Here is a 24688-nt window from a genome sequence, read left to right as displayed (position 1 = left end):
CAGGGATAGCTCAGTAGGTAAAGTGGTCGCCCCATGATCGGAAGGTCGGCGGTTCGAATCCACTTAACGGCTACCCTGAGGTACCCCTGAGCAAGGTACCGTCCCTACACACTGCTCCCCGGGCGCCTGCTTAGTGGGCTGCCCACTGCTTCACAGAGTGAATGGGTCAAATGCAGAGAAAAACAAGTAATTTCCCCATGGGGATCAATAAAGTATCCATTATTATTAAGTTCAAACCAAGCATCAGAATGGGAAAATAAAGGTGGGTTAAGTGACTTTGAACATGGTGCAGTTATTGGTGACACGGGGGCTAGTTTGAGTATCCACAGTGGCCTCCACAGTTACCAGATCTCAGTCCAATACATCACATTTATGATGTAGTGGAATGAAAGACTTGTGTCATGGGTGTGCAGCCAATGAATATGCAGCAGCCCTGTGATGTTATCGTGGCAGTATGGACCAAAGTCTCTGGGAAATGTTTCCAGCATCTTGCTGAATCTATGTCATGGGGAATTAAGCCAGTTCTTAAGTTGAAAGGTGGTTCAACCCATTCTTAGCAAGTTGTACCTAATAAAGTGGCCAGTGAGTGTATGTTCAGAAACTAGGATAAACAAGTTATTTACAACAGATGGTATCGCCCCCACATGAGTCACATGAAGTGCAACTTGATCTCAAATGGGTCAGAAATTTAAAACTACTCTGCATTTTTCCTCTAGCCGGTGCCTTTAGGGGTCAACACAGCAGCTCATTCTCTTCTGTCACACAAGTCCTTCTCATGTGCTCCTCCACTGCATCAATGAATCTTCTCTCTGGTCTCTCCTCCTACTGCCTGGCAGCTCCAACTTCAAAATCCTTTGCCAACATCTCCCACTTTCTTTTAGTAGAATTACAACTGGATTCTTAAAAAGTTCACATTAAATCAACAAAACACATTAAGAGCTTGAGATGTCTTCAGAAAAATAACTGGTTATTCAGGATTCTTTCTGCCTGGATACATGCATACATTTTGCATGTCCACAGTCCAAGATGGCAGCAGCATGTCTCCTTGTTGAATGTCTGCTTTGAATTTTTGGGGTATTTTTTTGTTTTTACTATCTTAAATGGATTTTAGTTTTTTCTAACAAGCTTTTTATTGATTGTCATTTTAACTGACTTTTTTTGTTTTTGAATTTTATTTATTTTATTTTATTTGTATTCTTTCACTTATGTGTGATGTTGCTGCCTGTGTTTGAATAATTTCTGTAACTGTGAGACATCTGCTGCTGCCTATCTTGGCCAGGTCTCCCTTGAAAAAGAGGTTTTTAATCTCAATGGGATCTTCCTGGTTAAATAAAGGTTAATAAAATAAAAAATACACAATGTGCCATTACAAAGGAACACTACTGTCATAACTCAAAGCAGTGTGTCAGCATGGCGCTTTGGCCTACAGACCTTTGTGCGTACTAAGGCAGGTCACGGGTAATTTGTAAGTAAGGCCGCCTTCAAGCTAACAATGAGTCAGACATCTGGCATTTCTGACCAAAACCTATGCAAAGCAATCGGTTCTGAAGCACTTGCAGCCATGTTTTCTGGTGTAAATTGCAGTGGACATTTCAAACATTTTTCTCTCTGCAACCATCCACTGGGCTGGATTACATCCCATATTTTTGTCATTCATGTTACAAAGCAACATATCCACCCCTCATTTGAAACACGTCAATCAGCTACTTTCTAAGCCATCTATTCCTTGTGGTTAATCTGGAAGGAATAAAACAAACCCAGACAAGGACTACAGTCGAGTAATTCAGCTTTTATTGTTTAAAATGTTTTTTTTTCTTAAATAGTTTTTCTTACACAGCAAAACGAGACCGTTTTTCTTTTATTCTGAGCAGGTGGCGTAAATTCTCTGAGGACTTCATCACTTTGGAGATTTTAGAACAGCTTTTCTTGGTTTCTAGCCCAATATGTGCTCTTTGTTTTTCTCTCTGCTAAAACAATAAAATTAATCTATGGAGTTTTAACTGTGTCTGCCATTCGTCTCACAATAAGTTGAAAATCTTTCAGTCCTATGTAGAAAACGACATATGGCGCACATCAGTATGACAATTTTCTTTCTTTTTTTGATCTATAGACCAGCACCAGAAACCCCAGACCCCAACAATTCTCCACAGCAGCACAAAACCCTTTATCACTGCTAGTTTTGCAAATGTCCATTGCACAACCCAAGTGTTGTCTTCTTTTTTTCCCCCTGTAGTTAACCAATACAACAACACATTACAAAATTACATGTAGTAATGTTCGTCAGATGAGTACAGCCACTATTTGTGTGGGTGGTTTGTTTGTTTGGGCCTGGAGTTCACAGAGGTTTACATGTCAAGGAGCAGCACCCTGGGGTCCTCCACCACGGACTTGATCTTGCGCAGGAAAGTGACAGCCTCTCTTCCATCAATCAGCCGATGATCGTACGTCAGGGCAACATACATCATTGGACGGATTTCCACCTACAAGACACAACCAAACGATAATGATGAAGAAAGTGAAGACTTAACTTAACTTACTTGATAATATTGTACATAAAAATTTGTTTAATAAAAAAGAGAGAGGAGTCATAATGATATACACTGATCAGGTACAGCATTATGACCAATCACAGGTGACGTGAATAACACTGATTATCTCTTCAGCATGGCACCTGTTAAGGTGTGATATATTAGTGAGCAAGTAAACATTGTGTCCTCAAAGTTGATGTGTTAGAAGCAGGAAAATTGTGATGCCTTGACAACACAGAATCTCCAAAACTGCAGCTCTGGTGGGGTATCCCCAGTCTGCAGTGGTCACTATCAATCAAAAGTGATACAAGGAGGGAATAGTGGTGAATCAGCGATCAGGGTCATGGGCTGCCAAGTCTCACTGATGCACATGAGAAACGAAGGCTGGCCTGTTTGGGCAGACGAGCTGTCTGTGTAGGTTCTCAGTCATCCAGGTCATGGTAAGCGCTTAAAGAAGTTCAGCAAACTTCTTTTTAACTTTTTAAAATGAAAAACCAAAAGCCAGAGAGGCCCAGGTACTAAACCCTAGTGGGGGTCGTCTCTTAGGAGGTGGTTGTTGACCCACTATAAATCATGTGAGCCAAAGTGTTAAAAAAAAGGTGTGGGTTATACCACCCAAGGTTTCAGGTGAAACCACTATCAGACCTTGCCCCACCCCATCATGTGGCCTATTGAGGTCACCTAACGCAAGATGTGAATGGGGTTTGAGGACCGTGGGAAGGGATCTCAAGAGCACACTTTAGATGGCTGGCAGTTGGTGTTGTTACCCACCACCTCTTTTCAGTGACAGCCATTTACAGTGGACGTAGATGGCGTCTTTTACCGAATGTGTCTTCTCGGGTCCAAAATGTGAACAGCGGCATCCTCGAGAGTAGGGCTGCACGATTTTGCATAAAATGAGAATCACGATTTTTTGGCTTAGAATTGAGATCACGATTCTCTCACGATTTTTTTCTCCAATATAAATATTTATTGCACTTATTAACTGCACATCAACTTCATAACAGTTGAGACTGAACATAAAAACTGTCACTTTCTCGTCATCCCTGACGTGCTCTCCGTTGGTTTTCCCTGCTAATTTTAGCATCACACAGCACAGCTTCTGCATCACGTGGTATAAGGCTCCGCCCTTGTCATTTGTTGAGCAGGAAGAGTGAGCGCTTGTTTTCATGCAGATTACATCCCGGATCAAAAAGCGGTACAATCGTCGTCTTTTTGAAATGAGATCGCACATAAGTATGAATCGAGATCGCGATTTTCTAACGATTAATCGTGCAGTCCTACTCGAGAGCGACCTTTACTCTTTTTGACGTTGAGCTTGTTGCAATCGCAGTTTGTTGAATATGGGGCTGCATAGCTGGAGACCATCAGGGTGCCCATGCTGACCTCTGTTAACAACATAAGAGCGCCAACAGTGGGCATGTGACCCTCAGAACTGGACCACAGAGCAATGGAAAAAGGTGGCCTGGTTGCTTATCCTGTGAAAACACCTGACAACAGCATGCATTATGGGAACTGGCAGAGGCAGTGTGATGCTTTGGACAATTTTCTGCTGGAAACCTTGGGTCCTGTCATACATGTGGATGTTACTTTGACACATTCCACCTATCTAAACATTGCTCCAGACCATGTTCAGCCTTTCATTGAAACAGTCATCCCTGATGGCTGCGGCCTGTTTCAGCAGGATAACGCACCCTGCCACGGAGCAAAAATGGATTCCCCAGATCTCAAGTCAATCGTGCATGTGTGAGACATCCTGGACAAACAAGTCAGACCCATGGAGGCCCCATCTGACAACTTACAGGACTTAAAGTTGCTGATATCTAGGTGCCAGACACTTTGGAGAAGGGTATAGTGGAGTCCATGCCTCAAAGGATGAGGGCTGTTCTGGCAGCAAAAGGGGTGCCAACACAAAATTAGGCAGGTGGTCATAATGTTATGCCCGATCAGTGTCACTCTACTGTACATGTGAAAAAAAACAAAAAAAAACAAAACAATGGACAGTCTTCATAATGTGAATCATTCCTATTTCCCACTTTTCTAATGTATTTACATTCTCATATTTGTATGTTTCAAAACTATATTTGAGTTTTGGCAGTAAAACACCAAAAACATTTATAAATGTTATAAATGTAGAACAGGTGGGATCCTTTTTCCAACTTAAGGTTTCAGGTTTCTGAGCATCACCATCTCAGTCGATCTCACCTGGACCCACAACACAAATGCCCTGGTAAAGGCGGACCAGCAGCAGCTGCACTTCCTCCTTGTCCTGAGGAAGAATAACCTGGACCAGAAGCTGCTGCTGGCCCTCTACTATTCCTCAGTGGCTCTCCTGCTGGCTGGGTGTTTGGTAAGCAGGGGGCACGACTGAGAACAGGAAGTCTGTACAAAGGGTAATTAAACCCCCCCCCCAGGCCACTCTATACTCAGACCGTGGAGCACCATATTATTCAGCAGATAACTACTGACACAATGTGTATGCACTACAGTGATTTTTATGTACCGGTATATAAAAAAAAAACTATTGTTTGTACATATTAAGTTAAATGTGAAGTTTCTCCCCAGACAAGTTGGAGACCAATGCATGTTAGTGAGATATGTGCACAAAGGTTAAACCTGATTCATAAATAAACCAAGCTGTACCCTTTCAAAGAGATTTATCAGCACATTTTCATTAAATAGTGATTCTGTCATGCATGATTCTTTTTAATAATGAGAGCACAAACCTTTCCACCGACTGCAACTGGTCTGTCAAAGATGCCATGCATGCCTAATATAGCAGACTGCGGTGGGTTGATTATAGGGGTGCCGAACAGAGACCCAAACACGCCACCATTGCTGATGGTGAAAGTTCCTCCATCCATGTCCTCGACAGCCAGCTCATTCTTACGGGCCTAAGAACGCATAATTTATATAATGAGGAAACGCATGGATAGAAACTCTTTACCAACAAGGATTTAAGTAAGTAAAATTTATTTATATAGCGCTTTTCACAGATAAAAATCACAAAGTGCTTTACAACACAGAAAATGGGAATATAAAAACAATATAACAGTAAATAAAACAATGTAAAACAATAAAACTTTAGAAAAGAAACAGAAAAAAGGAACAAACTATAACAAAATTTTTAATGTTTCACAATCTTACCTTTTCTCCCAACAAATTGATGGCATTCTCGATATCAGCAAAGTTCATTCCCTCGACATTTCGTATTACAGGAACCACCAAACCCTGAAAGAAAAAGTCACGTGAGTCAGATTTCAGAAACGAGCCATCAAGCACTCACAATGAGCTCGACCATAAAATTCACTTGTCTTACCTTTGGTGTAGCCACAGCCACACTGATATCAACATAGTCCCTGTACACAATCTCTTTGGTTGTGTCATCAATTACTGGAAACACAAAACAAGAAAGACTTACTGAAAATCTACATGCAGATTTAAATTATGAATCTCCACTACTACATGCAACCAAAAGTTCCCTTTCTTATGTACCATTTTCACTTACATGCAAGTAAAAACTCATGGCAAGAAAAACCCACAGACAATTATAGATAGGGCAGAAATATAGACCACCCATGTTTCACTGAGGTCTATCTAAATAGGTCAGGGTGGTCTAGGAGCAGTAAATAAGTTAGAGTCGGTTTTGTGGTTGGGCAATGAAAGATACTGAAACTTAAATCTTTTTCTTCACCGCACATACTTGCTATGACTTGATACCAAACATGCAAAGCAGTGGTGCGAAACTGATACCACCAAGTAAGGGTTCTCATTCTTTTGAGGTTGATCTATACCGGCATTAACAGCAGGTTGGTCAGAAAGAGCGTAGGCAGCAGCCTTCACAAATGCAGACATGAAGCCCAACTTCATGTTATGCTTTTTCAGGAAAGCATCTTTGTAAGTCTTCCTCATCTCTGTGATGTTGCTGTGGAAAAAAACAAAAAAATCATCAACTTGGGGATTAAGCAGAGTTCAAGCCTACAGACACTGGATTTGATGGAATCCAAAAAAGGAGGGAATTCTAACTGGTGCAGTCTAACAAGATCTCAGTATTTGAATATATATATTCACATTAAATATGAATGAAAAGATGTAAAATATTTATAAAAAACTTGATTTCTTTAAAAACAAAAAGGTGGTGCATAACCAAAAATATAATGTAATGGCCATATATATATATATATATATATATATATATATATATATATATATATATATATATATATATATATATATATATATATATATATATATATATTCTACTTAGAAATGCCATCATTTCTATGGTATTACAATCCCTGATTGACTTGATTAGTAGTAGTTTTAGTTTTTTTAGTAGTTTTATTTTTTTAAGTTAATGGTTTTCTGAGGATTTCACTAGTATTTAGCAGCAGACAATCCATGACTCATGCTAGTAAGGCACGAAATTATTCCTGCTGACTAATTTACAAAGTGATAAAAAAAGAAGAAAAACACTACCTGACTAGTCTAACAGTAAAAACAAACTCCAAACTTGAGCACATTTAAAAGGAACATGAATAAACATTGTCTGTACAAATTTAGCATAAGATTTTAAAGGCCATTTAAACGACATGGTTTTATACAATATAATTTAAATAGCTAGCTTGTTTAGTGTGGCTCATGTTGGCCATTCTAGCACCAGCAGAGTTATGAATTTTGAAGGATAGCGTCTACGTGTCTGTGCAGACCACGTTTGAGGATTCTTCTGGTTAAGTGGTTATAGCTCAGTTAACGCTGACAGAGTTCAGTTAGTAGATCAAAATACTGCAGAACTACTCTGGTTGTCTTGGTCTAACTTGACTGTGTCTAAATTCCTGAGACACAGAGAGAGCTGTGCCAGGCAGCATCTTTGAACCAATGGTTAGCAAGCTTTGAGCTACAATTTAATAAAGTATGACAACCTATTTCTCATGCTGACAAACAAGAGCAGCGTTTAATTGTCCGTTGTGCAAGTTTCTACTACAAAGTGCACCACTATTGTATTTATTTAAGAGTTTTAAATACTGTATCTTCTGAAGTTTAACACATGGCTTTTTGATGGCTATAAAAGAATGTTGGCTCTGATAGTAGTGAAAAAAAAAAGAAAAAAGCTTTGGGCCTGCTAATTGTTTCACTATTGGTCATTTTTCCTCTTGTATCTCTTAATTGTTTGTTTTCCTGTATCTAACCCTGTTGAAGCTCTAGGGTTTCGCCGCTAACGTAATTAGCCCCTCCCAAGACACAGACTCTCCGAGAAAGGAGAGAAGAAGCGATAAAAATCTTCACTTTCTAGAGCCTGTAAATCTTATTGGGCTGTCATAAAAGCCCATATCGGTTGAGGCAGCTCTTCCACTCAGAGCGCAGGTCTCTGTGGGCCCCTGCAGATGCTCCAGCCTCCTGTTCTGACTAGCTCCTTCGGCTCCAGATGAGCCCTAGCCTGGGAAGTCTTCCTCCAGACCGTCGATGTCAATCTAATTAGGATACATAGAAAACCCTGAATAGCTGAAAGCTGACACCACACATTTGCGGGGAAAAGAAATCCTCAAAGTGTCCTCTTCAGCACAGGGGGCAAGTGCAGACAATAACATTTCCTTGTAAATTAATAAAACCTGTTTTAACAATTCTTATCTTTGTTTTAGATGGAATTACGACCAAATATTTACATTCCAGTGTTTAAGAGGATATTGGGTTTCAAAAAGCTTTTCCTGCTGGACAGATTCCAATCTATAACCATTTGTGAAAGTGTTGCTTTGGCTTTTAACGGTGATACAGTATGTATACTACATACACAAAATACCACAAACAAATACACGTTTGCACAGTTGCAGAGTTTGGCTCATAAACTTTGCAAAGTCTGTCGTTTTTTTCTTTAGAAATTTCCATTTGTGTGTGTTCATGTAACAAGGAACACTTCACATTGATTATCTAAAATAGCACAGAGCGTTTAATAATGTAGGTCAGTTAATTTCGAATTTCCTACCTCATGTCGACCTCATTAAACGTAGTCAACATAGCACAGGTGTTTTGGGCTTCCTTCAGTCTCTGGGCAATTCTCAGTCTCATGCGGTTCATCTTAACCTAAAAAAAAACACAAATACACACAGAATTATGTTGCATATTTTTCATCTCTACACTACTTCAAATCAAACAACTCTGAAATTTTCAAATACACCTAAATGTCATGTTTTGCACTTTACCCTGCTCTCTGTCCTGGCTGCTTTGGCCCCTCCCTCTGCTTGTGCCACTGGTGCAGTTGGAGCAGGGGTGGGCTTGATGGCTGAAACTGTGAGAATTGATGAGGCAAAAGGACATCAGTATACAATCTACAACTGCTGAAAGAGCACCAAACAACGTTTAATCAAGTAAGCTGGAGGTCAAGAACGCAGCTGTCAAGCAAAACAGTTCTCACATGACACAGACCGTCTGTCTGATGGCAACTAACCTGGTTTGCTGTCCAGAGCATGTGCTGGCACAGGTGGCACAGGGGGCATGGCTGTGGGAATTGGGCCCACGGATGAAGGGGGAGGGGGTGGAGGGGCAGCAGAAGGCGGTGGAGGGGCTGCAGCAGCTGGAGCTTCGGCTTTTGGAGTTTCTGCAGCTTTAGGAGCACCAGCTAAAAGATGGAGATATGAACAGTTATGACAACCCAGTCTTTAGAGTGTGTTTAATCAATAAAAAAATTTTTTTTTTACAAAAATCCACAGACCTCCTTTTCGAAGCTTAAAAAGTGGAGTTCCTCCTTCAACCTTCCCTCCATCTGGGACCAAAAGCTCCTCGATCACTCCAGAGGCAGGAGAGGGAACCTGCACTGATGTCTAATAACATGGAAAAGCAGTAAAAATGCTTAAAATATATAAAGAAATACACAAAGTTCCAGGATATTAACCCAATATCACACAGTCTACCTTTGCGAGGTGAACCGTGCCAAATTAAAACATGTGAAATTAAGAATTAATGTATTTAAAAACCACCTTTTGATTGCAATCTTACATTTTTGTATTGAATAGGTAAATACAAAACAGATTGTAAAGTTAGGAAATATATCCTAGCCCTCAAAGTCCAACAACCACCAGCAGTAAAAAAAACATATTGAATTAGTTTAACATTTATTTAGTTTTACCTTATCGGTCTCAATTTCACACACCACCTCATCCTCAGAGACAGTGTCTCCAACAGCTGTAAGGAGAAAACATTGTAACAATCTTGCCAATGTCTATAGTAGAAACAATGAGTTTATGTTTAGGAATTAAAAGCATTACCTTTCTCCCACCTCACATCCCCCTCTGTGACAGATTCCGCAAATGCAGGGGTCTTAACTGTGACAACTTCATCTCCTGAAGGGCAAAGACGAGTAAAAGGACATTCATTTCAATGTATTGTGAAAGTGCTTTAGTGACAGTTAGACAAGAGTAAAAATGAAACATTAAAATATGTTAATGCTGAGGCGCCAGTTTAGATCACTGGGTTGACCAGATAACCTATAAGCCCAAGTTTCGACTTCCCTTGAAGATATTTACTGCGCGTCTTCCCCCGTTTTCTGTCCACAGCTCCCCTGTCCACTGTTCTAATATGTTAAATGCTAAACAGCCCTCACAAAATCAAGTTAATACTTACTGTAGGCTACAGATGTTCTGAAGTACTGAATTTGGAAGACACTGGATCGGGGATTATGTTTTCTAAACATAAAAGGGAGGAAGAAAAAAAAAAACAATCAGACAAGAAACATATGCATGAAGCATGCAGTGTTTATTGAATAATTTAAAAAAAAAAGTAAAGAGACACTGATAAATGGAATTTATATTAAACTTTACCAGCTAAGAATAGAATAACACTCAGCTCATTATCACATATTTCTTGTAAAAGTGTCCTCATATTCTGACTGTAGCTCAGACAGTCTCTAGAGAGTGTATGCACTTACACATTGTTGCTGTTGATGATGACAGAGTTGCTAGCTGACAGAGCTGTTCGAGGAATGACAAGATAACCATGTAAAGAACTTCTCTAGAGAAGGGATGAACATGTTTGACCAGTAAGTATACATACCTGCTGCAGCCCGACGAGCTAACACATTATTCCCCTGTAAAAAGACAAAGTCAATCATTACAAAACATCTGCAACCTTTGGAAATGCACAAATATCCACCATCAAGTTAAACAGTACCCACAGTTTTAATTTTAAATAAATTGTTTTGGAGAAAGCTGGCGGTCAAAAGTCACTTCCACACACTGACGTAAGATGACCTTTGACATGATCAATAAAATGAAGTGAACGACAGCTGGACCGAGTGTTCAGCATGGGGATTCTTGGCTGCATTAACGCTTAATTATTTACTACTAATCCCACTAACAACCTGACAGTCTATATTAACTGGACCTGTCTTGATTAACTGAAAGTTTTTTAACATAGCCACAGAAAGCTACACTACCAGACTCTTACTTTTCTGACATGACCTCGGAAAAATGACAGCTAGCTATGTTATCCATACAATTAGCTTACAGCTAGCATATTCTGTGGAAATCATTTTTAATGATTTTGCATGAACATAGATCAACTACTCTCTGCCTAAACCACAAGCCTCCTACACGTATGTCAAAAGGCAAAATCAAACACATCCAGAAGGTACGGTTTCCAACTTTAAGCTGCAGCAAGTACTTGTGAGCGGAAGTGTCATACTGTCCTTGGCTTACAATGTTACGGCCTCTCCTTGGCCTATAGCAACTAGCCGGCTAATGCTAACGTTAGCTCTGGTAGAGATGAACGGAAGAGATTGCCGCAGGATACAATTCCCTTGTGAATGGCAAAGACAACATTTTATGAGGTTGCGGCCTACCTGGCGGATGGCAGAGAGGGATCGGCCAAAATTCCTGGTGAGACACCGGGAATGGGAAAACATGGTACGTGTGTGTCTGTGACAGCAGCCCGTCAGCGGAAGGGAAACTCCGGTCACACAGACCAGCTAAGCTAGGCACGCGCAACAACTGAGGAAGTACTATGGGATAAACCAACTGCTCCTACTGGAGGGGGAGTAGGGGAGTCCATACTGCCCCCCCCGAGCCTTTACTCCCCCAACTGTGTACGCACAGTACACCCATGAATACACCCGCAGGCAGCCAACAAGTATCAACGTAAACGCGGAAATAGTAATATAGAACTGAATAAATTAAGGTAAGGTACAGATAATTTAGGGTTTCACCTGACAAAGCTTATCTTGGTGAGCTTTAAAAAAACGTAATGAGATAATTATTTTTTTGGTTAAATATTTAAATCTGTAGTTAACCTAAAATATTAAACTTTTTCACTGTTCTTCTCCTGTTTTCTTCTTTATCCTCAAGATTTTAACGACGTTTAGATTTAAAGACAAATGTGGTAATTTATTTAGTAAAAATAAAAAATTAAGAGGTTGAGGCTTATGTTCATTTATAAAGGCCTGCATCATGTTTGACATCTATTTGCCACAGTTTTAGTTTACTTGTAACAGATTCACCGTCGTTTTAGGCCCATTCTGTTTGAAAAAAGCTTTCAGTGGAGTTTCTTTTTTTTGGCATTACATGAGTGGCTAGTCAGTGATTAAACTCACAGTGACTGTAGTGTGACTTGCAGTAGTAACTGCATAAGAGTTTATGTGATACCAGGTTTTCAATAGTCTGATATCATGGCCAAAATAAGTTACAATAAGAATATTGATGCAGTATGTATAAAAATGGAAACAAACGAGAATTTAAAGCCCATCAGTCAAATTATTGACTATGATTATTTATTAATTTGACACCTAAAATGTGAGTATATGTACTTAAAGTGAGTGTATAACTATGTACACAATGTTATCATAAGATCAATATTTTATTTTTAACTGTCATGTTTACCATTAAACAGCAGTATAGCATAACTGCCTTCTCCAAATGACACATTAAAATAATATGTTAACCGTATATTAAAAATATACAGTTATGTAGTTATCAGATTACGGCAAACTCTGGGGTTGAATTTAGGTCCCCAGTGTCAGAGCTTTGCACTGTCAACTTTTTTTTTATCTCTATCTGAACATTATTTCAAAGGATTTATGAAAGTATTTGCATTTTTCACTGCATTGTTTGACATGCAAACAGATATAACTGAAGCATCCATGTTATTTAAAGAAAAAAAAGGAATCAAAATGACCTAATTTAATAAACATAATTGATTAAATTAGAATCAACATAATTGATTAAATTAGAATATAATTATTAAGTTGCATTAAATTTTCTTCACATAGAACTTATCTTATTCTTACAGATGATGATATATGTGAGGATGCTAGGTGAAAAGGTAAGTATCGTCAAGCTTGAAAATGCTTGTAATTTGCGATGCTTCACTGGCATATCTGAAGGTAGGTGGAAAGCAACATGGATAGACCCGTGTTTCCTTTATGTTGGCTAGATACTCTCTGTACCTTTTCTGAGATGATCAGCAGCTGTAGCAGAAGCCCATCAGGCTCAGTCGATTCAAAAAGACCCTAAACTTCACCTCCTGTAGCCAAAAACGTGGCGAGATTCTACTAAAGCCTCAAATTCAACACATTCAATATAATATCAATACAGAGTCTTTGCAGCAAACTAATTGTCAAAACCCTTAGATTTATTTCAGTGAAGGTAAGTAAACTCAATTACTGCAATGGACAAAACCATTGAAGTACTTTTTAATCTTCCAGCCTTCGTCTTCTAGTGCTCCTCACAACACTTCCTCTCTAGAGATTTCTTCTGAAATGAGACAGTTTTACATATCAGTGCATAATCAAAAAACATCTGGCCCTTATCAGGTCTCAAAATTAGGTAAACACAGCCTCAGATGAACAACAAAGCATTTCTTTTTAGACTGTGTTATTATTTATTTGACAAAAAATTCAGCTAAAATGCAAAAGTAGCATGTGAAAAGCTAAGTACATCCTTACGGCATGCATTCAGTTAGCATCTAGGTGTGACTAACCAAATGCAAAGGTTATGAGGTCATTTCCAAACAATCTGAAGTTCATCCATTCTGCAGTGAGAAAGAGTGTTTCCAAGTGGAAAACGCTGAAGATACCCACTTATCTTTCCCAAGGTTATTTTGTGCAAAGGTCAGAGAAACTGCAAATAACCCAAGAGCTACATTTCAGATACTACAGCCCTCAGTTAGCATGCTAAATGTTAAAATTAATGGCGTAAAAAACACTGAACAAGGCCTCTTTTCTTTAAAAAGAACATGACAGATTGTCTCAGGTTTCCAAAACTGCATTTGAACAAACCACAAGACGTAATAGAAAATGATTACCCATTATGTCTACCAAAGGGGTTCAACAAGTTTATGAATGATGGGATATAGTGATGTTTGATGCTTTCCTCTACGGCATAGTGTTACTAGATCTGACTGCTCTATAACTGCACTTTACCAAAACCTCTTCTTTTATATAGGTGCTCACACTTGCTGATGATCAATTAATCAAATGCATTTGATAAGCAGCACCGGCTGCTACTTACCCAGTTAATTCCTGTGGAAGCAATAAGGCTTTTCACACACTGCCTCTGTATTTTGCCTTAATTTGTGTCAGATAAATAATGACGTGGTCTAATATGTCATTTGTCATTGACCTGAGGTTGTACTTATCTGACGAGCACCAGATGTTTTTTTTTTTCATTATATCCTGATATCTTAGAGCTGAAAGAGGTTGTGCCTCCCTTGTACTATGCGCTGTGATCACATACAGTCTGTGTGCCATATCTTGACCGATCCTGTCAATGCAACACGAAAATAAGAAAATGAAGTAGTCTACTCAATTAACCAGCACTGATTCTTAAAACTTACCTTTAGGCCCTGTTACTTTCATAGCAGGAGTAAGCTGGCTTCTAATATTGCTCCGTGAGTGTGAAAGTTTCTCTGAGCAAATTCATTCCTTGACAGCTGGTAAAGAAATGTCCCTGCACAGTCATCATCCTCTGCTTTCTTCACAAGCTCATCGGGTAGGTGATCCACTTTAAAAAAAAAAATAGAAAAATCAGACTACGTCTGGGTCTTTAAACTTGCCACAACCTGCACTGTAATTAAACATAATGATGAAATAAAACATTTGGATGTAAAGGGTGGGGGTGTTGTGTAACCAGCTCAAGTGCTTTCACTGCACATCACTACTACTACTACTAATAATAATATTAATAACACAGATACCAAACAACAAACACTTTGATTTTAGAATGAAAAAAATCTGATATTTTTAGGGGAAAATGTATTTCATTTTTTATGAACGCTAACACTGGAGCAGTGTCTCATCATCATCTGCTAAGCTGTGATGCTCAGACCTGCCCTGCTATAGGTGTTGCAGAGTACTGTAAACAAAAGAAGTCCGTTCTGCTCGGCAAACTATACAATAACAACATTTCTATATTACCTAAAGTACTTTTTCTTCTCTTCTGTTTTGAATTATGTTCTGTAATGAAAAACGTTTTTAAATCAGTACAAAAAGGGCAAAAATGAAAGCATACTGACCTGTAATAGGCCAATAAAGGCCACTTATTCATACATCGAGCTTGTTTGGATATATGTCTGAACACTTTAAAGTTATGAATATAAGTGCAACACTATCACAGTTTGGCAAACAATATTGTGGCATAACACCACCTAAAAATATTCAAGTAGTGAAACAAAGTGAAAGACTGACTTCAAAAATATCAACATCTTAAATATGTGTGCACAAACCACACAAAAAGAACGATGTTTTACTCAGAGGGCATCGCTGCTGTTAAACTTGAAAATAAATGTTTCCTCAACGCCACGAAACAGTATTTTAAAAGCATAAAGAGAAGTGAAAACTACACAACATTACTGCTGTGGTTCCTCCTTTGCAGGGCCTTTTTTTTTTGAGTGGGGTTGACTGGACTATCTTTGCTTTCATGTGGCCACGCCCCAGCTCAGTTTCCTTCTCATCGCATCGACTCTCCTGCACTCTCCTATCCAACTCACAGTCTGCGCAGGCCAGCAGCTCGACACCAGCGACGCAGCGCAACAGGTAAGGTCCCATCACCGCCGCTCACTCCGTCTGCGAACCGTGGTTTAGCTGCACTACCCTACAAGTGTGAAAACGCATGCCTGCAGCTCACTTTTCTTCAAGTTTAGTGGGGTTTTTAAAAAAAATAATTTAATAAGCTTAATAATAGTCACTCTTTCACACACATTACAGCTAATAAATGCGTGTTTTATGGTTTTAATATTGAAGGTCTTGATCGACTAATTGAGTGTTTATTTATTGTCTAGAGAATGTTTCACGAGTGTTTTCTTGTGGGTGTTATGGTTATTAAAAAGGCTATAGACAACCCGTCAGTACTCTAATCTGTTATAGATTTATCTAAATGAATTTGAAATTTTAAAATGAATCTAAACTGCAAGTGCGTGCTCCTTTTTTACGCAGTGCGCATTAGCGAAATTACAATTTGCCCAGCAAGCAGTTGGACTGCAGCTACATTATATTGCAGAAGCTGTAAAAAATTGTTGCGAGTAAAGGAAATACAGAAATGACTCCTAAGATTTTTTTAGTGTAATTTTTATTTTTATTTATTCATTTATGTATTTATTTAATTTGCCACACTGTAGTGAACACATATAAAAACCAAGAAACAGACACAGGTGGGACTTCCTGACTTGAACATTTAAAGTTCAACCTGCTCTCCTTGAAACCATCAATTTGGTTTTTATCCCTATTCACATTTTTTTAAATTGATTTGATTAATTTGTGTATTTTATGACAAAACGTGGCTAAAGCCAGTCTCCACCCCATGAGCTTTTTTGTTTTCACCGGCACTGATGATCTTTGTTATTACTTAGAGTGAAATCAGAAGGAGAAAGACATTTTCAGAGTAGTTTCTCTTGTGAATAATGTATAGACAGAGCTCTTTCTTTTGCATAGCGCTTTGATCTCATGACCTGAATGTAACCTTTCATGATTTTATCACAATTTTTTTTAACCTTTGTGTCAACCATTATTACAATCCAAAGCTGAAAGGATATAAAAGAATATGCTCCTTTATATAAGCTCAGCATTTATGGGTGTTGTTGTTGTGGTTGTTTTTTCCTTAACTGAAGATATGAAAATATCATCGGTCTCCTTGTTTTTCCATTGGTGTGATAGTGATATAGTTGCTTTCACAATCACAATTATAATATCAAGTTTTAGACCGAATTAAAGCATTACATGTTTTGTACCTTTTCATTTATCTGCTTTCTTCACACATTTATATATTCTATTGAAAACATAAATAGATAATAGATAGATAGTCATAATTCCACAGCATTACTAGGCATGTTTAATTTCCCAGTGTCCAGAAAATAACATTTAAAAGTATTAGGTAAGTATTTTTATAAACACATAGGCTAATATAAAAAAGGTCACCCGCAGGATTTAACGACAGTAAAGAGGTGTTGTTATTATTTATAATTTATTGTCTGAATTTCTCTCTTTTCAGATTCTTGTGTATTACGTATCTTATTCATCAGTGTGTACTGTAAAGCCCAATAGAGACCATGAACCTCAGTCTTCCTGACCAAAGCATGCACAGCTCGAGCGAAGGCTGCATAGAGGACGACAAAGCTGATGTCATGCTGCCGTGCTTCCACCGAAACATGTACGATGAGCCTCTGGCCTCGTACTCAAACGGATCCATCATTTCCCAACTCCTCCGTAAGACAATCCACAGCAAGAGGGCACTAGATGAAAGCCCTTTCTACCTCTCCAGCTCTGCTGTCGCTGACTGCAGCCAGGAGGACCAGAGCAGTGTCTCCTCAAAGGACAGCACTGTCGAAGCTGCATCGCCCAGTGGTCACGCCCCTACAGGAGCCAGCCCAGAGGGAGAGCATGCAATGTCCGATCATCTGCAGGCCAAGAGGGCCAGAGTGGAGAACATTATCAGAGTCATGGTTGGCTCTCCCAACAGCAGGCAGCATGGAGACAGTGAGAGGTCTGAAAATGAGGCGAGAGACACCAGAGAGGCCAGAGAAGCTTACAGGGAGAACAAACGCAAGCAGAGGCTGCCTCAGCATCAGGAACACAGCGCCTCAGCGCAGGTGAGCAGAAAGCCTGGAAGCAGCAGCAGTGATAACTGCAACACCAAGGATGAGGAGTGCCACAAGCTGAAAGAACAGCTCCACAGCATGCAGCGTCTCCTGCGCCACCTCCAGGAAAAGTTTCTTCAAGTTTACCACCAGGAAGAAGCCGAATATGACAGAGATGAGACCGAAGTTGGTGTTGAGCGTGACATCCTGGAAGAAAGCACAGAGTCACATTACATAAGCGCTGAAGATGACTTTGAGAGGAAAAATAACAGGGTGGCTGCAGAGTGTAAGGACCGTATTAAAGTAGCCGATTATCTGGTACAGCAAAGAGAAAGTCAGAACCTACAGGAAACACTGAAGCAGGAGCTCACCAGAGCTGTTAATGATTGTGTCGACCGGGTGTTCAAGAACGTGTCCTCCAAAGGGCTCGACCTGTCCCCTAAGCAGCGCATTTGCTCGTCACCAGAGATGCAAATTAGCACAGGTGCAGAGAGGAAGAGCCAGCAAGCCAGCTCTGCCCTCGACCACTCCCAGGCGGAGGGAGTCGGGATAAAATCCCGGTCGTTAGAATACTACGAAAGCTCTGAGGCTCACAGCCCACAGGACCAGACCGAGGCGCTGTCACTGGTGGTACGGAAGCCTGCGGTGCCGCCTATGAGCTCCGTCACCCCTACAGTGAAGAGACCCTACCCTGTGCACCAGGCACCCTTTCAATTCAGCTACAGTACCCCTCTGCACGACAGCCACATCCTCGAGCATCTTCTCAAATATGGGCCGCATTCCAACTTCGGGGGTCTCCCCTGCCTGCCCCCGTCTATGGACAGAACCTCCCCAGACTCAGTCGACCTGCCTTGGGAGACCATTGCTATGAGATCCAAGGTCACATCCAGCCACCTCGGCCATCACGCTCGTCCCTCCTCTCTTGGGGGGGTGACGGTCGACAACCTGTGTCTCCCTCACGTCAAGATCGAGTGTGGTGAACTGCAGGGCATGGCCGACAGAAACCCGTATATGTCTCTAAACATATCCTTTCACTCGCTAACAGCTGAGTCAGAATGGCATCTGTATCTATAAACATAATCACCTTTATGATGTTCATTTTTAACATCTAGCAATATCAAATGTATTAATTTAAGACTTCCTCTTTATCTTTTCTTTTTTCTGCACAAACAAAATTTGAAGCGAAAACCTGACTCTCGCAGCGCAGATTATGTTTGATAATTTCATATATATAGACCATATTTACCTTCTCTTTTATACAAACCCCACATATTTCAGCTTCTCCATTTGAACAATGCTCGGTTGAGGCTCATTGCAGCATGAGCAGTTCCAGTAACAAACTTCAAGGAGAATTTTTTCTTTGATCTCACTAACCCCATAGAAAATTATAGCATCTTCTTTAATCTGAGCAGAGTAATGACTTTAAGTCTAGAAAAAGACAAATAAAAAGGAATACAAGGCTTTGATAAGAATTGCCAGGAACAAAAGCCAATTTTTCAAAGGCAGAGAAAGCATCGGTTTCTGTTTCAGGAAGCGTGGTTTTTTCAGACTTGAAAAGGTGCAGGATCTATTTCTCCATCATCAGAGTGATAGGGGTGCATCTAAAAGGTCACATCTGAGTGCTGGTGGAAACCACAAGTGCTTCCAAACCATAACACTTGAGCTCTTGTCTTGAGCATTTGTTGTTGGATACCTTTGTCAGAACGTACATGATTGAAATTGAGTGTAAGATAACAGTATTTGTACCTCACAGGAACTCAAAGAAAATCAAGTTTTGGGTTTTTTTCTTATGGGAAGAAGAAAAATGGGTATTGTTTGAAAACTATATGCATTTTTCAGGTCATCAGCATGCACGATTGATGCTATTAAAATAATGTGTATATTCATTTTTCTTTTCCTTAGACGAAAGAAATTTAATTTTGTGCTGCTCATTAACAAGTAAATAATCCTAAAAAAAAACAAACGAAAATCCCACAAGTGTTGTGATTGTCTTGTCGGGGCATTAGAGATGAATACTGTGTGGATCCTGTCAGGAGTTGCTTTATCTTTACAGTGTAAAGAGCTCTGCTTCTCTTTGAACAATACCACATAAATCTTTTATCAAACTTTCATATTTCAAAGGTAGGATTCCCTAATAAATGTGTAGTGCGGTGACCTGATAAGGAAATATTATGACCGAAGGCGAAATGGTGGACTACAGAGGAAATGATCCAGAGCACCTTTATTGCCATGGGAGGGGGGCGAAAACCTAGAAAGAAAATTTCAATTATTAATTATGAATGTGTTAATTACAGGAAATGTTGTTACATGTTAAACTGTTTACTCCTTTACGGCATTAAATTATTGTATTTTATTATTTTAAGCTGTTTAAAATCTTTTTTTTTTTCATTTTTGCGGCTTTTCATGGGGTAAAAAAAAAAGAAAAAACAACACGCAGCAGCATAAGCCGCCTTTAAATCGACTCAATTATATCAGAAAATCGTCTCCTTTTTTCAAAACATTTCACAACAAGCTGTCTTAACTGCCAGGCATGAAGTGCTTCACTCTCTAATTAAAAATCCCTAATCTAATTCGTAATTCTGTTTTGCCAATAAGCACATGTTAGGGTCATTATTGACTCGCTAGTTAATGCCAAGCTGTTCTTTAGTGAAATTCAATTTAGCTGAAGATTGAGGCAACACAATACTCTGGTCTCCTATCACTTTGCATGGGACTGTATGCTGTGCTGTATAGTTCTCAGTTGGGTTTTTTTCCTTAACATTAACGTGAACATCCAGGAGGGCCTCACCCCGAGTCATCTGAAGAAGGCGAAGCTCATGTTCTTCTACACCCGCTACCCCAGCTCCAACGTGCTGAAAACCTTCTTCCCTGATGTCAAGGTAATTTTTCTTATATGTACACGTACACAAATATCTTAACATGTCGAACAGTTTATGGAAGGTTTGCCCTGTGTTTAACTTAACTGGTATCTACTTGTCAGTGTGTGTTTGGGGCAGAAACAATCAGCAGTGTGTTGGAGGAGAGAAACAAAAACGCAGAGGGCTTAAAAAACAAAGGCACTGAGCTGCTAGTATGTCCTGGGGGCAGAGGGAGATACGGGGGTATTCTCTCTTTAAAAAAAGCCACTCCAGTCAGCAAATGGACTGACAAAGGACTCTGTAGGCAAGGCATTGCTATTGAGTGTCAACAGAGAGTTGGTATTAAGAGACTTATGCGGTAGCAACCAGGCTGTGGTGAGCTCGTCCTAAACACAACATCCTGTGTGCTCTGGCTTCAGTCTCATGTCATCTTTTTGTTCTTTCTCTTGTTTCCTTCTTTGTGTTAGCATTTTTAATTTAGCCTCTACGCTCCTCTTCTTCCATCTTTTTACCTCACAAACTAATACTCACTGCCTTTCCTTGCTTCCTCTCAACTTTCTCTCCCATCTCCTCTCCTATTTTGTCTCCTGGATCTGTGAGCCAGTGCGGGCCCCATGCCTCTCTATCTGCTCTGACCCCTGGGGTCAGGGGGGAGGATGCTGTCGCTGCAGCCCTGCAAACGTCTCCTCCTTGCTTACAATCCTGTGGTGGGAAGTGGCACTGAACAAAAGAGCGCCTAATCCCAATGTCTGATTCCATCCTATCAGCCCGAGTCAATGAGAGGGAAGCTTCCTTCTGCTCTTATGCCGCCGCTTTCTCACCCACCACACCAGAGAGAAGAAGCGTCTTTGATGCCTGCCCAGCCCTTAGGCATTTTTTTTCTGTCTTTCTGGATGACAAGATAGAAAAACAAGACTAATGTCAAGACTGAGTTTAGAAACACAGAGCCCCGACAGATGTTTTTTCATCCCGGACATCGGTGGGAAAAGATTGGAGCAATTAATGTTCCGTCTAGTGATAGACAATTAGGTGACATTTTGCCCTACAGGTACTAAATTAATTTTTTTAGTCAATAATGGAAATGGCTGCTAATGCCAAAACACCAGACCTTTTTAATTAAAAAGCATCAAGATTCGTTATTGAGTTCTGTAATTGAATTCTGAAATAATATATTCCATTTCAAGAAATCTGCATTTATTTGTCTGCTCAAGCAAGGAGGACAAAGGTCAGAGTTAGCAACAAAACAGCCACTTTCCCCTGAGCTACTCTCATTGGCTGGAGCATTTCTTCTCAGCTTGCAGCTTCAGTCGCAGGGCAGTCTCTTGCTGTGAACTTGGTCTAATTTACATTATGTCAAACAAGTCTTTTCTCTCCACCTCCAGTTTAATCGCTGCATCACCTCTCAGCTGATCAAGTGGTTCAGTAACTTCAGGGAGTTCTACTACATCCAGATGGAGAAGTTTGCCCGCCAGGCCATCGTTGACGGCGTCACCGACATCAAAGACATCTCAGTCAGCAGGGACTCGGAGCTCTTCCGGGCACTGAACATGCACTACAATAAAGCCAACGACTTTCACGTAAGTGTCACCTGTTAGTCACCGACCTTTTGTTTTCCAGTTTGCATTGTTTGACAAATCTTGCTGATGCTTTCGCTGAGGAGGTATTTTAGTCAAAAGAAGCAGCGCTCTCGTCCTGTGAACGCGCACGTCTGTGTTATTGTTTACAGTCCCAGCTTTCTGCTCATCCTGACTAAAATGCAATCAGAGGATTGAAAGTAAAACTGTGTCAGCAGTGTTTCCGAAACTTCTATTATAAGGGGTTCCAAAACATTGTAGGAGCGCAGATGCTAGGCTTAAAACAAAAACGTATTAGTGTTGACAGTCTAACAAACTGTTCAGGTTATCGCTTACTGGGATGCTGGAATAGGCATTTTCTTGATGTTGCGCAGTTGTTTCCAGAAACTCCAAGAGGATATCGTACAAGGCCAAGAAACACTTGAAATGACTTCTTCTGAACTTCTTCTGTGACGAATGTATCTACCTAACCTCATTTGTGATTTTAGAGGTATTAGCTGATTTTTATTTTACTTTTCGTCAAGCTAGACGTTCCCCTTGTTTACAGAGTAGGCTGAGATAACTAGTTGCTGCTTGTAGCCTTGTTATTGTAATTACAGATGTAAGGGTAATACAAATCTCACCAAACTCATCACTAAAATGTGTATTTCCCAGTATGTCAAGCAATTCATTTAAAGTGCCAGGGCTGACTCATTGTTTACCAACTATTATTAGTAACCATGTCGGACCTCCAACATGTGGCTGCAGTCATGTATGTCTGTGTGCTGACCTGTGTGTCACACTGCACCTGTGGCTGGCCAGCCTTTACAGCCATTATCTAAACTCCAGAGTGATGCTTTATCAAACTGTGGGAAGAGGAAGCCGCAAAATCCCACTAAAACAACTTGGGATTAGAGGACCAGTACGCCTGAGCGAGACAGAGATTGCTACTGATGCGGAATGCTGAGAAAGACGCTGTGGATTCCGAGGGAGAAGGCTGGTTGGTGGGAAAGGGATGAGACCGTTTTCTTTACCTTGGGACCAAGACATTCCTTTCCCAGGGATGCTTTTGTGTCAGGAGATGAGGGGAAAGAAAAATAACTTATGCCAACAACTGTTGTGCTAACCGGCCAATGGATGGGAAACAAGTGCTGCACTGCTGGATAGTTTTCCTCCCAGTATCACTTGCATCCAGCCTTTATTTGTTGGTGTGTTTTTGTGGATCCTATCAGTCCCATATTCTTGCCCCCAGCAATAACCATTCCAAATCTTTACTTATCCACAATTATCTTTATTCGTCTGAAGGTTTATACGAGCGAATTTCAGCTTCTTGCTATATTCCTATTGAAATTCATACTAATGCTTTATTTAGGTGAGCTGAGAAGAATCCCTGGGAAGAAGGCTTACCTGTAATTAGTTAAGGTTCAAGAAAACACAAAAAGCTAATCAAAGAGGCCCCTAATTTAAAGTTAATTATTGAAGCATTACATTTATTGTATTTTGTGCAGAGAACAAAGAGTAGAGCTGCCTTTCATCAGTTTGAGTGTTTGAAGAGTTTGCACCGCAGTTCTTCATGCTATGTTTTTGACTTTGAGAAATCTGAAGGCAGGCGCTTTGGCACATTTGCAACACAGCTTTACACAAAGAGCATTTCTCCACTAAGTATGATTTTAACTAGACTTACTTTCACTTCCTTTTGCTCTTCCAGGTCCCTGATAGGTTTCTGGAGGTTGCTGAGATTACCTTGCACGAGTTTTACAACGCCATTTCCGCAACTAAAGATTCAGACCCGTCATGGAAAAAAGCCATATACAAGGTAATCTGTAAACTGGACAGCGACGTCCCGGAGGAGTTCAAGACGTCTTCCTACTTATAGGCTGAAGTAGCGAAATGTACAGGTGAAGGAATGGGTGATTTTTGAAATTAGTCACTTGGCAGTATTATATCATAATTTATTGTAGTGTATCTTAGTGAAGTGAACTGTAGATGAAATTTGTACCCCCACCCCGACACACGCACACACAATTTTAAGAGTTACGAATCTGTTGTCTGAAAACAACACACAGCAATGCTCTTGTGGATTTTTGTAGTGTTCACTTATATATTCTGCCTCGACACGTTTAGAGAGCTTTTTGAGTTTGTAGGTGTATATAAAGTTTTACAGATGTGTATTCATTCATAGCGTAGCCTGAGCCTCTTGGAACTCATTCGATATGCTGGTATTAGTTTAGTTTGAATTCCATTTTTCTGCTTTTGTTTTGTTGTTGCTCTGCGTGTCTTGTAATTGTATATTTACTTACTCTGTGTTTCAGATTGTATGCTGTAAACTACTACCTTGACAGAAAGCATGTGAAAATAATGTGTGTGTTTTTTCATTACCACGTGTAAAGGTATGATTCTTATGTAAAGAACAATCATTTTCTGATGTTTCAGTCACAGACATTGTATTGGATGATGATGAAAATTAAAGATGCACTAAATTATAATATAAACTAGTGTGTTATGGTTTTTTTAATTTACAGTTTCCACTATATTGAGCATATTTTCATGATTTGAAGACACAAGAAGCAGCAGGTACACACTTTATTTGGGGTTGTAAATGTTTAACCCTCCTGTGAAAGCAGTATTGCCCAGTACTGAGCCCCTAAGGTGCCTCTAATCCACGTCCAACAGCCAGCTGTTAAATGCCCCACCAAAC

General features: G+C 40.0%; 2 protein-coding genes across 2 annotated transcripts; one reads left to right on the top strand and one right to left on the bottom strand.

Moving 5' to 3' along the window:
• Positions 1 to 1769: 1769 nt before the first annotated feature.
• On the bottom strand, positions 1770 to 11513 carry dlst (dihydrolipoamide S-succinyltransferase). Its single transcript, XM_080871460.1, has 15 exons — positions 11359 to 11513; positions 10572 to 10605; positions 10447 to 10489; positions 10143 to 10204; positions 9788 to 9862; positions 9649 to 9704; positions 9235 to 9343; positions 8971 to 9141; positions 8726 to 8811; positions 8509 to 8606; positions 6323 to 6453; positions 5848 to 5921; positions 5676 to 5759; positions 5255 to 5422; positions 1770 to 2480 (listed from the first exon to the last, which is right to left on the bottom strand). Exons 1-15 carry the CDS (start codon positions 11419 to 11421, stop codon positions 2346 to 2348), a joined length of 1389 nt encoding a protein of 462 aa, XP_080727586.1. The 5' UTR covers positions 11422 to 11513; the 3' UTR covers positions 1770 to 2345.
• Positions 11514 to 15391: 3878 nt separating this feature from the next.
• On the top strand, positions 15392 to 24439 carry prox2 (prospero homeobox 2). Its single transcript, XM_080871072.1, has 5 exons — positions 15392 to 15543; positions 16994 to 18608; positions 20357 to 20458; positions 21820 to 22014; positions 23699 to 24439. The coding sequence occupies exons 2-5, from the start codon at positions 17052 to 17054 to the stop codon at positions 23864 to 23866; spliced, it is 2022 nt and encodes a 673-aa protein (XP_080727198.1). The 5' UTR covers positions 15392 to 15543; positions 16994 to 17051; the 3' UTR covers positions 23867 to 24439.
• Positions 24440 to 24688: the final 249 nt, after the last annotated feature.

Source organism: Rhamphochromis sp. 'chilingali', assembly GCF_963969265.1.
Source record: "Rhamphochromis sp. 'chilingali' genome assembly, chromosome: 21".
In the NCBI taxonomy this organism is placed as follows: domain Eukaryota; kingdom Metazoa; phylum Chordata; class Actinopteri; order Cichliformes; family Cichlidae; genus Rhamphochromis; species Rhamphochromis sp. 'chilingali'.
Note: the sequence above shows the minus strand (reverse complement) of the source record. Positions and strands in the feature narration are given on the sequence as shown.